Source organism: Heterocephalus glaber, unplaced genomic scaffold (genome assembly GCF_053883595.1).
Source record: "Heterocephalus glaber isolate CG9 unplaced genomic scaffold, H.glaber_assembly_v1.0 deba00001442, whole genome shotgun sequence".
Lineage (NCBI taxonomy): Eukaryota > Metazoa > Chordata > Mammalia > Rodentia > Bathyergidae > Heterocephalus > Heterocephalus glaber.
Window position 1 is genome coordinate 50,120,450 of NW_028258296.1, and position 15,935 is coordinate 50,136,384.

The 15,935-nt window shown below is 38.9% G+C and overlaps 1 protein-coding gene across 1 annotated transcript; it reads left to right on the top strand.

Moving 5' to 3' along the window:
• The first annotated feature begins 1,436 nt into the window (after positions 1 to 1,436).
• LOC147827743 (histone H3.3A-like) lies at positions 1,437 to 2,096 on the top strand. The gene has a single exon (XM_087213304.1). It carries the CDS (start codon positions 1,469 to 1,471, stop codon positions 1,844 to 1,846), a length of 378 nt encoding a protein of 125 aa, XP_087069430.1. The 5' UTR covers positions 1,437 to 1,468; the 3' UTR covers positions 1,847 to 2,096.
• Positions 2,097 to 15,935: the final 13,839 nt, after the last annotated feature.

A 15,935-nucleotide genomic window follows, 5' to 3' on the forward strand; every position in this document is an offset into this window, starting at 1 on the left:
TATATTAGAAAAAAATTAGGAAAGTACCTATATTAGATACCTATATTGAAAAAAATCTATATAAAGAAAAAAGATTAAAAATGATAGAGTTAACTATCTGATTAAAAAATTAGAGGTGGATTAATAGGATAGATGCAAAGAAAACAGAAAGGAAAAAATAAAGTTATGAGGAGCTAATGAAGTGAGAAACAAAGATATAGATCAACAAACACAAATAATGGCTCATTGACATATATTTAATACTTTACAAAACCTATGATGGAATGATCAAGAAAACAGAAAAGGTGCTAACTAAATTTGTGGGGCTGAACTACAGTTAAAAAATTTTTTTTAAATAGTAATAAAAAAAGAAACAGACCTGAGGACCAGTGGAACAGATTAGAAGAAACAACTCTAGACACACTCAGCCATCTCATCTTCGATAAAGGAGCCAAACACCCTACTGGAGGAAAGATAGCCTCTTTAATAAATGGTGCTGGAAAAATTGGGTTTCAATTTGCCAAAGATTAAAACTAGACATGTATCTCTCAACATGCACTAAACTAAAACCAAAATGGATTAAAGATCTAAATATTAAAACAGAATCGCTGAACCAGCTGGAACAGAGGTCAGGCAAAACTCTTGAAGACATTGGTGTAGGAAAAGCCTTTATGAACAAAACCTTAGTTGCCCATGAACTAGCATGAACTATCAACAAGTGGGATCTCTTCTTATTAAAAAGCTTCTGCACAGCATGAGAAACCACCAGCAGTGTGAAGAGACAACCCACAATGTGGGAAAAAATTTGCATCTGCTGTTCCTCAGACAAAGGTCTACTCTCTAGAATCTGTAAGAACTTAAAAAAATCAGACCTCCCACATTTAAAGACCCAATCCAAAAATGGGCATCTGAAATGAACAGACATTTCTCAGACAAAGAAGTAGAAATAGCAAATAAACATATGAAAAAATGTTCAACATCACTGGTCATTCGAGAGATGCAAATGAAAACAACACTGAGATTCTACCTCACCTGAGAAAGAATGGCTGCTCTCAAGAAACCAACCAATAACAAATGCTGGTGGGGCTGTGGGGAAAGAGGAACCCTGCTCCACTGCTGGTGGGAGTGTAGACTGGTGCAACCACTGTGGAAATCAGTATGGAGATACCTCAAAGAACTAGGACTGGAAGTCCCATTTGACCCTGCTATTCCACTGCTGGGGATCTTCCCCAAAGAATTAAAAGAATCATACCACAGTGATATATGTGCTCCCATGTTCATAGCAGCACAATTTGTAATAGTTAAAACTTGGAAGCAGCCCAATTGCCCATCAACTGGAGACTGGATAAAGAAAATGTGGGAGTGAATTGTGTTCGCAGCCGCCGCCACGCCGCCGCCGCTCCGCCGCCGCTCTCCAACGCCAGCGCTGCCTCCAGCTCACCGAGCTCCAGCCAGCGGAGGGAGAAGCGGGTAAAGAGGTCCCTGTACCATGGCTCGTACAAAGCAGACTGCCCGCAAATCCACTGGTGGTAAAGCGCCCAGGAAACAACTGGCTACAAAAGCCGCTCACAAGAGTGCGCCCTCTACTGGAGGGGTGAAGAAACCTCATCGTTACAGGCCTGGGACTGTGGCGCTCCGTGAAATTAGACGTTATCAGAAGTCCACTGAACTTCTGATTCGCAAACTCCCTTTCCAGCCTCTGGTGCGAGAAATTGCTCAGGACTTCAAAACAGATCTGCGCTTCCAGAGTGCAGCTATTGGTGCTTTGCAGGAGGCAAGTGAGGCCTACCTGGATGGCCTGTTTGAAGATACCAATCTGTGTGCCATCCATGCCAAACGTGTAACAATTATGCCAAAAGATATCTAGCTAGCACCCCGCATACGTGGAGAACGTGCTTAAGAATCCATTATGGTGGGGAGCATTTCATTCTCAAAAAAGGTTTTTTCTCTTCTTCCTGTTATTGGTAGTTCTGAATGTTAGATATTTTTTTTCCATGGGGTCAAAAGGTACCTAAGTACATGATTGCAACTGGAAAATAGGGGACAGAAATCAGGTATTGGCAGTTTTTCCATTTTCATTTGTGTGTGAATTTTTAATATTAATGCGGGGATGTAAAGCATTAATGCAAGTCAAAATGTTTCAGTGAACAAGTTTCTGCAGTTCAACTTTATAACAATTATAAATAAACCTGTTAAATTTTTCTGGACAATACCAGCATATGGATTTTTTTTAAACAAGTAAATTTTATTGACGGCAACTAAATGATGTTTGTAGCATTTTTATCATACAGTAGATTCCATCTAGTCATTATACTTTTCTGAGTTGTCTTAAACATGCTAGTACATGTTTTTAATGTTGTCTGTCTTTCTGTGCTGTTCCTGTAAGTTTGCTATTAAAATACATTAAACTGTAAAAAAATAAATAAATAAATAAAAAAGAAAATGTGGGGTTTTTTTTATAAAATGGAGTACTACTCAGCCATAAAAAATGAGAAATTAGAGACATTTATTGCTAAATGGATGACATTGAGGTGATACTCTTAAGTGAAATAAATAGGACACACATGTGTAAATACTGAATAGTTTCTCTGGTGTGAGAAACTGAAAGTGTAAATAAGGACTAAAAGATATAATAGATAATGTGAAATAGAAAGAAAAGGGGCAAAGGGGAAGGGAAAGTGGCAGGGGTAGGAGAAAGGAAAGAAGAGAATGGAATTAATAAGAAAAAATGGAAACAAAGTCTTTATAAATAGGGAGGGATGGAGGGGTTGAAGGGAGTGTGGAGGAAGGGGGAAAAAATAAGAACCAAGAGAGATTATGTAAAGGTGCAAATTTCCAATGATGAATGTCATTATATTGTATACCTAAAATGTACCAATAAAATAAAATTTTTAAAAAAAAGAATTTTGAAGTTAAAAAAAAAATGGAATCTCTTACCTAACCAGGTTCCTAGCTGTTGAAGAAAGCTTTTGTAGGTTCATTGTCAACAGCAATAATTATACTTAATAATTATTATTACAGTTCAGAGACAACACATTGTGTTATTTTTGGCCAGCTGTGTTGTTCCTCCTAGCTGCTGTTCTATCAGCTGAAATAGCTGGAGTGTTATCGTAGCAGAAGTTAGAGTAGCAACATCTTGAGCCGTTCATTTTTGAACTTCATCAATTATATGAAAGCATCAAGTTGGAACAAATTCAGAGCTCTAGTGACAGACGGTTTCTACTGCAAAATTCACATTGGGCATTTGAGTCTATATACAATAAATATAAACTTGCCAGTATGTCTTCCTTTTATACTTGCGTAAGTTAATTCACTGTACTGTAATTTTGTTGCCCAACATAAATTATTATCTTGGACAAAATCTACTTGTATATTGATTCTTTCAATTTTAAGCATACTCTTACCAATTTTATCACCTTAACTTTTTGATAGAATGCTTTATGTATTAAATGGTAGGAAGAGGGGGGAAATGAAACTAGAACACCGTAAAATATCTGAGTTGACTTTCAGAGAGTCCATCAACATTATGTTTCATTTAAAAACCCCTGAGACATTGGTGCATGCTTGTGATCCCAGCACATGGGCGGCTGAGGCAGGAGGATCACCGTGAGTTGGAGGCCAGCCTGGACTGCATAGTGAGAAAACACCTAAATAAATAAATAAATACCCAAGGAAAAAATAGTAATAAAATATTTTAAATAAATTTTATCTCAAACTTGAAAGTCTTGGTAAAAACGACAGTTTCCCAATTGAATGGTCAATGCTGACTCAAGAAGTATTAGAAAATTGAAATAAAATTGAGTCAAGACTTTTGATTCCGACAGGATAATAGATAATGGCAGGCACCCAAAGGAAGCTGTCTACTGACATACACCAATAATCACACTGAACAATAAGTAGTATGAGTGAGATTAGTCTTTGGCCGCACCCACATTGGAAGGCAACTAACACATAACTAGAGAATAAATCTTGACAAGCAGCAGTCCGTACAAAATTCTTCTTTTGGGGAGGATACTCAAAGAATCAAGCAGAGATTTTATGCAAGAGAGGTGTGAAAGTCTGTGCAGTAGCAGAAACTGAATAACCTCCATCAGCCTACAGCATTAGAAGAAGCTCTCTCCACCCTGTGTGAAGGGATATTGATAGTGAGTTTAAGGCTAAGTGGATTCTGAGCAAAATTAAAAGCCCGTATGTGATTTTGAAGGCATTGGGGGAAAGAGGAGTAACTGGTAACTAGCAAGAGGGAGGTATCTCTGACAGGATTGATAGTAAAAGAAAAGAAGGAAGAAATATCTGAATCAAATGTCCTCAGAAATAGTATTACAAAATGGAAAGCATGCTGTTTATGACATCCCCCCCCACCACTATCATTCATTAAAGAAGTTGAACTTCATTGTCCCAACAGAAGAGGGCACTATTGAATTAAAAAACGCAGTAAACAGCTGTCTTAGTAAGAGTTCCCATAAAAGCAAAGCTTGATGACAGGATTCCCAAGCAGAGCATTTCTCCTAAGAAGTATCTTAGGGAACAGGAGGGAGAGATGAGGGATGAGGGAAAGCGTAACAGGACGGAGGGAAAGTTATACCAAGAGTGCATTATTGAGCTAATGATTGCTGTAGGCAACCAAGGCTCAAGATCTCTGGGATCTCATGTGAAACCATAGAGAAGGCAGAACTGACTGTCAAAGCACAGGAGAGGGGTATGTTTAATCTCCTGGCTTCCTCCTGCACAGGTTCCTGTGTAGTCATGGAGGTGTGCTACTGGGACATCCCTTCAAGAAAGAACTGGCCACTTAGCTGCAAGGAGCTCTTGGCCAAAAGCCTCCAGCTACAGTGACTGAGGCAGCACCAGTTAATGGCCTGTGTGAGTATAGCCTGGGTCCCAAGGCCTTACTGTGCTGCCCACTATGAGCAATTTTTGTTTCTGTCCTCACCTCATCTCCCATCTCCCACAGCATAGGTTCTTGACTTGCTTCACAGAAAAGCATTTCAGGACACATCATGGAGAGGCATAGGCCGATTTACTCAGCCAAATAGAAGAACACACAGAAAAGAGCAGGGGTGCTTGAGGTGAGGTGGATTATGGTTTGGGGCTGGGGGTTTTATGTGGTCTTGGGGCTGTCGTCAATATGGGAGATATAGGATGTATAGTCCTAGGATCTATCCTGTTAGCCTTTAGTAGGCTAGATTAGAATGCAAACCATTTGTGTATGTTTGAAGTTTAGAGAGATGGCACCCAATTAAGTGTTGTTTCCTTGATGGTGGGAGCCTGTGGAATGTGTGACTATAGTATCAGAAGAAAACCAGGGGACCCAACTTACAGGCTTACTGTATCTTTAAGACTCTTACAAATTTAGGAGTGAGAAGCCTAGAGGGGAAAAGCTAGTCTGGGTGAAAAGGGCATTGTAACTTTGGGTAACTGGTTGTATCTTGAAGCTGCAGTTTTCTTAAAAGCACAATTTTAAAATTACAAGTTTCTTGTCTCCTTTCTACCTGTTTCTTCTACCTCAGCCCTAGATGTGGTTCCACTGTGTTACAGGCAGCAGCTCTAGCTCCTCATGGTAACCAAGACCCATCACCATTACCAGTGCTACAGCTCTTAGCATGCTGCTCTGCGGGCATGGGGTCCCAAAATGGCCAAGTAGGAGTTACAGCCTCATTCTCAGTACAGTCTTCACTATGCCCCCTGTTGGAATACATAGAACCCTCCCTCCCCCTCCTCAGTAGACAGGCAACCAGTGTAGAAAATGTCAGTCATCCCCCTTTGCATGCAAAGTACTTCTGCCATTTTCTAAGAGTGGCATTCTTCAGGCTCTTCATACCTGATTTGACAGTTGGGGACCACCTCACATGAGGGAAGAGGAGGAGAAAGTGTAGTGTTTCCCAATACAGTTGGTTCCCTGATATGATCTCTCTCTTTCCTCAGGGACCTACTGCTTTTTCTTTGTAGGTCCAAGGTGGGTGAGTACATCTAGACCAGCTTGGCTGCCTTTTAACAAATTCTTAAAAAGGTGAGGATGGGTCCAGAGCCTCTTTTTAGAATACGGTAATGTTAATATTAATATGGTAATTTAGAGTACTGAAGGATCAGCAAAAATTCTGAGACAACCAGAAGTGTCTAATTTAAAAGGAAAAGATGTTCAATTTCACTGTAGACATAAAAATGTAATAGGGCAATCAAGAATTGTCACTTTTTTGGGGGTTCCAGGGATTGATCTCAGGACCTTGCACTTGCAAGGCAGGCAGTGACGCCACTGAGCTAAATCCCCGGCCCAGAATTGTCACTTTTGACTCATAAGGTTGGCAGAAATTAATAAGAGCAGTAAGATCCAGTACCCAGGGCAATTCTGTAAGGACATAATGACAACATAGTTGCAATTTTTTCTTTCATGTTTTTCAAATGAGGAAAGGAAGCTTTTGTACCTGGAAAAATATCAATTACATTTGTTAAAATCTACAGTTTAAAAATGTAATATGAATGTATTAAAATTTTAATTTTTAAAACCTAGGTTATCTTAAACCTTTAAATTCAACCTATAAATCGTCTTGTTCAATTTACAAATCTGGCAATTAAAAAGAATTTAAAAAATTTTTCCCATTAGCTTTTGGATCGGTGTTCCACCAACTTAAATTTAACAGATTAAACCCTTCCTAAATGGTTACTCCACTTATTTTTGAATTAATCTTATTTTCTGAGACATTTGAAACTACAATCACACATTTAATATATCAAATTCTCTCAGGCAATTGAAACTCCTGTCATAGCAGACTTAACAAGCAAAATTTTTCTCAGCAATTATGCACTTTTGTAAATTAATAAATTGATCCTGTAAATGTAGTAAATCAGATTCTCTGTCTCACTTCAAACATCCTGAACACAAACAAACCATATACAAGGCAGTACAATAATTTAATGATTTCAAGTCTTGTTACAAATCTCACATAGGACAGCTCAAAGGAAAGAATTCTGCACCCACTTTCTTTCATTACTACTATACTTACCTGTATACCTGTCCAGGGTTATAAATTGTTTTTTCAAGCAAGGCGGAAAAATCATGAGCTTAGCAGAATAAACCTATTCAAGGCACAGGTCGGAAAGTGTTAGTTTTCACTGCCTCGTCGGAGCTGTATGTGTCTGTATCCTCTCTCCACATGACTTGCTTACCTGTCTCTCCACCCACTTTGTCTACATTGCTGTGTTGACACAGCTGGAGGTGATAGGTCTACATGGGATGTTCATACAAGCTAGTGAGGGCTCATCATAACCGTGGCCTGTGGGTTCACACATCCTGAATTCAGAATTAGAGTCTAAGCTCTCCTTCCCACCAAAGGCATAAAGAAAATCTAGTGTTCTTAGCCTTCCCTCTCAGAGTGCATCTTCCCAAGTAGATGTGTGGGTTTCTACAAGAGTCTTTCTTCTTTATAAAATTTCACTTGTGCTTCACAAACAATCCTTTTATACTCAGAGAGTAGTGGGGTAGTGACAATACACCCATTAATGAATCTTCTGGAAACAAAGTCTTTCCATGTGAATTAGCCATGATTGAAACACACAAACAAGGATATCTGTTTGTATAATGATATTGCCAAATGTCTTGGTTACTTTCTCATTGCTGGGACAAAATACCCAACATCCACAAGTTAAAGGAGAAGGATTTATTTTAGCTCATTTTGTAGAGGTTTCAGTCCACAGTCAGCTGGCTCCAAGGCAGGGGAGCATGGCAGAGGTTGCATGACAGAGGAGAAAGAGTCCATGTTAGGACAGGCAGAGAGTAGCAGTCACAGCAAGCCTTCTTTCCCCTTTTATTCCATTTAGACTACAAGCCTATTGGTGGGTGCCACCCACACCCAAGGTGGGCCTCTGTCTTGAGTGATTCCATTCAGTCATACCCAGAACTGTACTAATCCAATCAGTGGACTGATCCAGTTATCATGTACCCATACTCCATATTCACACTGCTAGATCCAGCCACCTCTGAAAAGCCCCACCTAGGAGTGCATGAGGCTTTGGGAGACATCTAGATACAAGTCATGACACCATATCATATAGTTTTGTGGCAAATTCTCTGCTTCCCTGTTCATCCTAAGTAGGATCATCTGTACATTCCTTCTGTCTCCACCCTTTCTAACTTCCTTCAATGCTCTGACTGCCATTTGGAGGGCCAAGATCGAGTCTTGTTTACATGGGCCCAATGCTCGGTCACCAGGCCCGCATCTTCATAGGCTCAATTAGTAACCTGATCCTATTGCTACCTTGCTGGTCTGGGCTTCTGTCTTCACTATTAGCAAAACGTTTCCCTAAATCTGAAACTCTCTCCTACTTTTTTAGGTATTCCTCTGATCACTCAAGCAGACTCACCTGAGATGCTTTTTAAAGTGCAGAATCCCACATCTCAGATATGAAAATCTCTGAGGACAGATATAGCATTCTGTAAGTTTAAAAGTGATTCTTCAGTAAACCACAGTCTGAGAACCATGCCTTTGAACATTCTTTTTTTTTTTTTTTGGATTTATGAGAAATTTTATAGATTCCATAAACAAAAAAGTATAAAAATTTAAAGCACAATGAATAACTATTTAAACATTATAAACTGGCCACTATTGGACAATGGTGAAAATAAAATTCAAAAAACATAAAACCTTCATAAGTCACTATCTTCTACAATCAGAAAGGTTTCTAGGTAAACTCTTCGGTAGTAGAACCTCTGGTTAATAACTAAATAGCTGAGCTAAAGATGCTATCTCAAAGTTAAAAACAAATGGGAAAAAGTTGGACTAGCGTGCTTCAGAGCTGTTAGTAAAGTATAATTTACGGTGACATTAATTACATTATCTCAAGATTGTTAAGCACTGTTATACAGTTTATACCATGAACAAAAAGATGACCACATGCTATGAACCACCATAGCATGAATCCACATAATTAAAGACTCCTAAGAAAAGTTTATCTTTCCTAAATTCTTCAAATTTCAGTTAAAGAACTTAGTTCAAAGAACTTCAGCTTTCAATTTCATCTTTCAAGTATCAGTTGGAAAACTTGAGCTTCAGTTAAAAATTTAATTCATGTTTATGGACAGTAGACTTCCACAATAGGCCCACTATATGTATTTTAAATTTCTTTGAAGCTGTATTTTACATAAGTTTATGATTGAAAGCTTAAATGTTGTTTAGAAGGCTGTTAACATAACAATTTCTAAAAGCTCTTAAGTGTTGTTTTGGTTTGGGTTTTTTAGTACTGGGGTTGAACCCAGGGCCATGCACATGCTAGACAAGTGCTCCACCACTGAGCTATATGCCCAGTTCTAGGAAAAAGCTTTTAAGATCAGCATTTCTACAGTATTCCAACACATTCTTTTTATCCACATTTGTAAACATGTCAAGGTTCTGTACACATATTTAGGAATATTTTCAAATTAGCTTCTTAGTATATAAATTTGTAAAGTTTACAAATAACCAAGTAGGTAGAGAAATGGCCAGCCTAGTTTAAGTAAACTGTCCTTCTTACTGTTGCTACTTCAAAATGCTAAAAGACAAGTAACTAATTTTATTATGTTACTATTATTCCTTGTACAATATTTAACAGCTCTTGATACTTAAATCTGTATCTGTCTCCCAGCTCCTCACCCGCTAACTCTGGGAGACTTTAAGGGCTGAATGAGTGGTAGAAGCAAGATGCCATGTGGACAATCAGATGTTGCATTAATTTATTCCACAACTAGTGTTAACTTTATGATCAAACCTCATTAATTTTAATAACTACTGAAAAAGAATACAAGATTAAGCGACTTGCATTAAAAAATGGAAACCCATATTAATATTGGTGTAATAAACACTTCGCCATAAAATAGTTATTTTCAATGAACTCAAAAATTGCTTCCATCATGCTCATTTTATTACACAGTGAACCATCCTTAGTAGAAATTAACATATATTAAATGTAAAGCTTAAAATATAAGGCATAACATAAGAAAATGTAAGAGAGGAATCTTCATTTTAATCTGAAATTATAGGATTACTGGCTCCACTTAGCTTTAATCAACAATTTACTTTTTTCTCTTTATAAATGCACAAATAATAGACAAGCTTGCTAATTTAACTCTTCTTAATTTATTAAGGCCTTAATTTTTTTGTAAGGATCATTTTTAAATCAAAACATTGGGCTGAGGGTGTAACTCAGGGGAAAAGTGCCTGCTAACACGCCCTGGGTTTGATCACCGGCACTAACCCCCAAAAAGAAAAGCTGAAGCCCTAAATCAATACGCAGTGAAAGCAGAGTAGAAATATCCAAACTTCAGACCCAACTTGTACTAAGTCTAAGAATGAAGAAACTTTTCCTTTCCAGATAAGTTAATAATTTAAAATATAAATAATTGTTTTAAGTCCCACTGAATAGAGAATGTGAAAGTTCCCAGTACAAAAAAAATTTAGCATTCGAAGTCTGATAGTCATTTCATTCTATGGTGGAACAGAGCCTGGACTTTGTTTGCCTTCTGTAAGTACTTCACAGTCTTCCTCCATTTCAAAATTAAGATTCACAAACGAAGTGGATTCCACTGTTTCTGGTTGATCTATCTGAGAAGTGGAATTAGCCTGTATCTTACTCTGCTGGAATTGTCTTTCTGCTTCTTCAGACATCTCCCCCTCCCCCTCCTTTCCTCCTCCTCCTCCCCCTCCCTCCTTTCCTCCTCCTCCTCCCCCTCCTTTCCTCCTCCTCCCCCTCCTTTCCTCCTCCTCCCCCCCTTTCCTCCTCCCCCTCCCCCTCCTCCTCCCCCTCCCCCTCCTCCTCCCCCTCCTCCTCCCCCTCCCCCTCCCCCTCCTCCTCCCCCTCCCCCTCCTCCTCCCCCTCCCCCTCCCCCTCCTCCTCCATCAATAGTAAGCAAAAACATCTTTCTTTTCTAGGCCCTGAACGTCATCTTCATCTGTGCTGTATTCTTCCATTGTTTCGCCACTAACAAAGTGGATGACTCTCCTTGGGACTTTCTTCTTTTTTCCTATGACTCCTAGTTCTACATTTCAAAGCCTCTTTCATGACTCATCTGCCGCGCCTATCCCTGAACGCCGTGGCTGCTGCAGCGCCTAATGCCCACACGGCGTCCGCTCCTTCCGAACAGCCCGCCAGCTCCCGCTCCATCCTCTTTCCGGCCACCAGGCTGCTGGTGAGACCGGGAAACGGCAGATAAGCCCAATTCCATCCTCCGTCTCCCCGCCCAGCGGCTGACAGCCCGGTGGCCAAGAGAAGAGGGACTCAGGGCGGCGCCGCCCCGCCCCATCCCGTCACCCGGCCCTGCAGCCTGCAGGGGGCGGGCCACGCGGGGGCCCCTTGATCATCCTTATCCAACCCTTCCCTGGCACCAAAGAAGGGGCGTCCTATTCCCTGCTGAAAATGCCCTGGAACGAAGACTCTACAATGGGTATCACCTTTTACCTGCATGGCACACAATGAAACACTTTGGGGGCATGATTCTTAACCATTTTTACAAAAATTCCGGCATGCCTTGTATTCACGTCTAGACTCATATTCTTATTTAGTTTGACTTGACTCCTTTTTTAATAATTTCTTCCATAAGTGTTCACCTTCGACAACTTGAAATGCTAACATAGTCTTTAATTTCTTTCTTGGCTAAGTGAAGTCTCTACCTCATTAGAACACTAAATTGCTTGAGGTTCTCCTTGAAAAACAGAACAAATGGGTTATATGTAGAAGTGGGGGGGATTTATTATGGGAATTGGCTCCCATGAATATGGAGGCCAACGAGTCATGTGATGTGCCATGCCCAAGCTGGAGAAGCAGGAAGCAGGGGGTGTGGTACAGACTGAACCCAAAGGCCTGAGAATGAGAGCTGAAGGTTGGGGAGTGGAAGAGTCAGTGAGGGAGTGGAGAGGGGTAAGTGGGTGGGAAAGGGTAGGGGTAAATTCTGGTGTCTAAAGGCCCAGGAATCGGGAGCTCTGATATCCAGTGAATGTCCCAACTAAGAAGAGGGAGAATTTCCTCTTCCTCTGCCTTTTTTGCTCTTCTAGAGTCCTCACCAGGTAGGATCACAGCACCCACACTGCTGAGGATGACTGTCTTTCTTCAGTTGATTGATTCAAATGCTAATCTCTTCTGGAAATTCCTTTGAAGAGACTCAGAAATAATTTCTTATTGGCTATCTTCAACCCAGTGAAGTTGACACATAGAACAAATCATATGGACACTTTCTTTAGGGGCCTCCAGGTCTAGACTACCAGGCTAAAGAGCTACTTCCTTCAGTTAGTCATAAAATTGGAAGCCTATGCTGAATTGTGTAACTGTGTGTGTGATAGACTTCCATCTGGTCACACAGCCCCCTGTAGGGAAGGCAATGACTTCTCTTAGGAATATGAAGCTTTTGGGTTGGAGTTGGAAAATGTATGCTTCACAACTGTGACCACACTCCTGCAAAGCCAGCCTGAGAAGCTGAATTTCAAAGAAGCCGACTTTCAGAGAAGTCCTGGGAAGCACCGAGAAGCCCACTGATTTTCATTCCCTTCTACTCTGAAGAGCATGTCTGTCCCACATCCTTCTAGATGTGCACCACCTAGCCACACCCCTCTTTAGCACCTGCCTTTGTGAGTCCTAGCTCTTAGGATCTTTCCTCTGCATTCCCAGATGGGCAATAGATGAACCTACACATTATTAATAGTTTGGTGTGTTAACTGTTTGTCTAGATGTACCTGAATCTTCGTGAGCTACCCATAGAACTATAGACCTTAGATTGTCTTGTCCAACTCCTTCTCTGTGTACAAAGAAATGAGCTCAAAATCAGGGAGTCACTAGGAAGAAATGGAGCCTAGTATGAACAGGTGGAGCCAAATATTAGAACTAGCAGACAGAAATTTTGACACAACTAAATAATATGTCAGAGGCTGAAAGGGAAAATATGAATACATGAAGAGTGGGGGAATTTCAGCAGAAAGATGGAAATGATGAGAAAGAATCACTGCTAAAAATTAAAACCATGATAGTTATGAGAGCTGAAAAATTCCTCTAATGGCCCCATAAGAGAAGAAGACAGAGCTGAGAAAAAATCGGTAAACTTAAAGGTAAGTTAAAAGAAACTATTCCCAGTAAAATATAAAGAGAAAAATGAAAAAAAAACGGATCAAAGTATTCAAAGTTATGAGACAATATTAAATGCTCTAAGTTGCATGTAAATTAAGAGAGAGGACAAGGTGGAAGTAATATTTGAAAATATAATTGTCAAAGTCTTTTTCTTTAAAAAAATAAAATACATGAAACTATAGATCTAAGCATTACAGAGAACCCCAAGCAGGATTCACACTCTTCATACATGAAGACACAGCATCACCAAACTGGCAAGTACCAGAAATAAAGAGTACCTCTTGAAGTTTGCAAAAGAAAATAGAAAAATGTATAGTGAAACAAAGACTAGAAATACAAGAATCTTCTTGTAAGAAACTATACAAGCCAGAAGAAAGCAGTGAAATCTTTAAATAATTGGGGAAGGGCATCAACCCAGAATTCTACACTCGGGAGTGCAAAACATATCCAGCACACAATAAGGTAAAATTCACAATATTTGGCATCAAGTAAAAATTACCTGGCATGCAAAGAAGAAAATGAGACACATAAAAGAAAAAATAAATCGATCATTTGAAAATGATACAAAATTAAATTTAGCTGACAAGGACAATAAAATGGTTATTATAATTGTAATCAATATTTTCAAAAATTTGCATGGGAACATGAATGATACAAAAGAGATCCAAATAAAGATGCAAGGAAAACTATAATATCTAAAATGAAAAAAATAAACTGAATAGGATGAATAACACATTAGGCATTGTAAAAGAAAAGATTAATAAACTCACTGATAATGAACTTTTTTCAGATTTTGTACATATGAAGATGTCTTATATCACTTTCACTTTTAAAGATAATTTTACTGAATATAGAAGTATGTAGCATGGACCATTTCTTTCAGTAGTTTAAAGATTTTCTCCTGTTTTCATGCTTGCTTTGTTTCTGGTGATGAATTTGCTGATACTCTTATTTTAGACATTTAAGTACAGTATCTGTCTACTCCCACCCCACATGCCTCTCCGTTTTTTAGTGGTTTTGAGCAATTTGATTTTGGTGAGTCTTGGTAGCATTTTCTTTGTGTCTCTTTGAGCTTGAAGTTCATTGAACTTCTTGGCTGTAAGTGTGTACACTTTTTATCATATTGTAAAATTGGGAGCCATTTTTTCTTCACTTATTTTTCCTATCTTCTTCCTAGGAAACACCTAGTACATGTACCTTATGCCATTTTAAGTTGCCCATGACTTACTGACACCCTTTTCATGTTTTGTTTGAAATTCATTTTTCTCTTTGCATTTCATTTTGGGTAATTTCCATTGCTGAGTCTTCAAGTTCACTAATCTTTTCTTCTGCAGTGTCTTATGTTAACCCTATCTGGTGTAAAATTTCATTTCAGAAAGTGTAGTTTTCATCTCTAGAAGCTCAACTTGCATTTCTTTTATATCTCCCATATCTGTACTTACCATGTTTAATATTAATATTTCCATTCACTTTTCAAACATCAAAAATATAATTAAAATAACCATTTTAATGTATTTTTCTACTAATTCTATTATCTGTGCCAGTTCTAGTGAATTTCAATTCATACATTTTTCTCTTTCATTATGGGTCATATTCTTGAACTCTTCTTTTACAAGTTTGGAAATTTTTTCATAGAATTCCATTTATTGTATATTTACTTTGTTGGATGCTGGGGGGGCTTATATTCCATAAATATTCTAAAACTATTCTGTAATGCAAAGTATTTGGGATGGAGTTTTGATACTTTCAGATCTTGTTTTTAAACTTTGTTTGGCAAACTGGTTCAACAAGATCATGTGGTTTTCTTTTTCTTTTCTTTTTTCTCCCCCTCACCACTGAGGCAAGATCATCCAGACTATACTTCTCACTGCCCGCTGGGCTATGACTTTTTGCAGCCTGGCTGATCATAACAAGCACTATTACTCTCCTGTGTGAGCTGAGGTATCTTTCTCTCTTCTCCCTGCAAGGGATGCTCTCCTAGCATACCTGGACTGAAAGACGCTCAGTTGAATACTTGAGGGGAGCTCTGTGGATCTCTATAGAGTCCTCTCTCCCTTAGCCTGGTACCTATTACTTTGCCTGCAGACTCTGATCTCCTTGGGCTCCATCGGGTCCTGGGTCCACCTCTTCAATGCAGGGAACCGGGGTCTCTGCTTGGGTTCCCCCGCCTCCCGCACCACAGTCTGGAAACTCCTTGGCAGCAAGCAAGAGCAAGTGTGGGGATTCCTTCCTGTTTCCTGACTCTTAGGGATTGTTGACTTCTGTAATCTAAGGGCCACTTTCTTGAATCCTGTTTGTTGCAGAAATTTTGTTTTGGTTTGTAGTTATTTCAGGTAGAAGGAGAAATCTGGCCCTACTACTCTATCTTGGGCCCGGTGTTAAAAATATTTTTAAAGGAAGTACCCATTTGAAGACCTTATTATTGAACTTAAAGCATGAAAGTAAGTTCAAAACTTAGTCTTTTATAATTAAAAGAAGCAATTTTGTTATATCCTGAATTTATAATTGTTTTGTCTTTCAAATTTTCATAGGGGGTTGGGTGATCTCCACAAATAACATTGCAAAGGAATAATTTTTTTTTTCTTTTTAAAGGAAAAGGGAGAAGGAAAGAAAAGTGGAGGTGGTGGGGCAGAATGATCAGGGAAAAAAGAGGATATAAACAACACAAATAGATCTGTAAGATATATATATATATATATATATATATATATATATATATATATATATATCCTGTGCAATGTGAAAGTCATAGACTGGGAATCAGAAGTCCTGAATTCACCTTCAGTCTTGTGACCCTTGGAAAGTCATGACCTATTTGAGATTTTGTTATAAAGCTGTTTACAGTGTTTCCATTAAATAAAATAATAGAGAAAAAT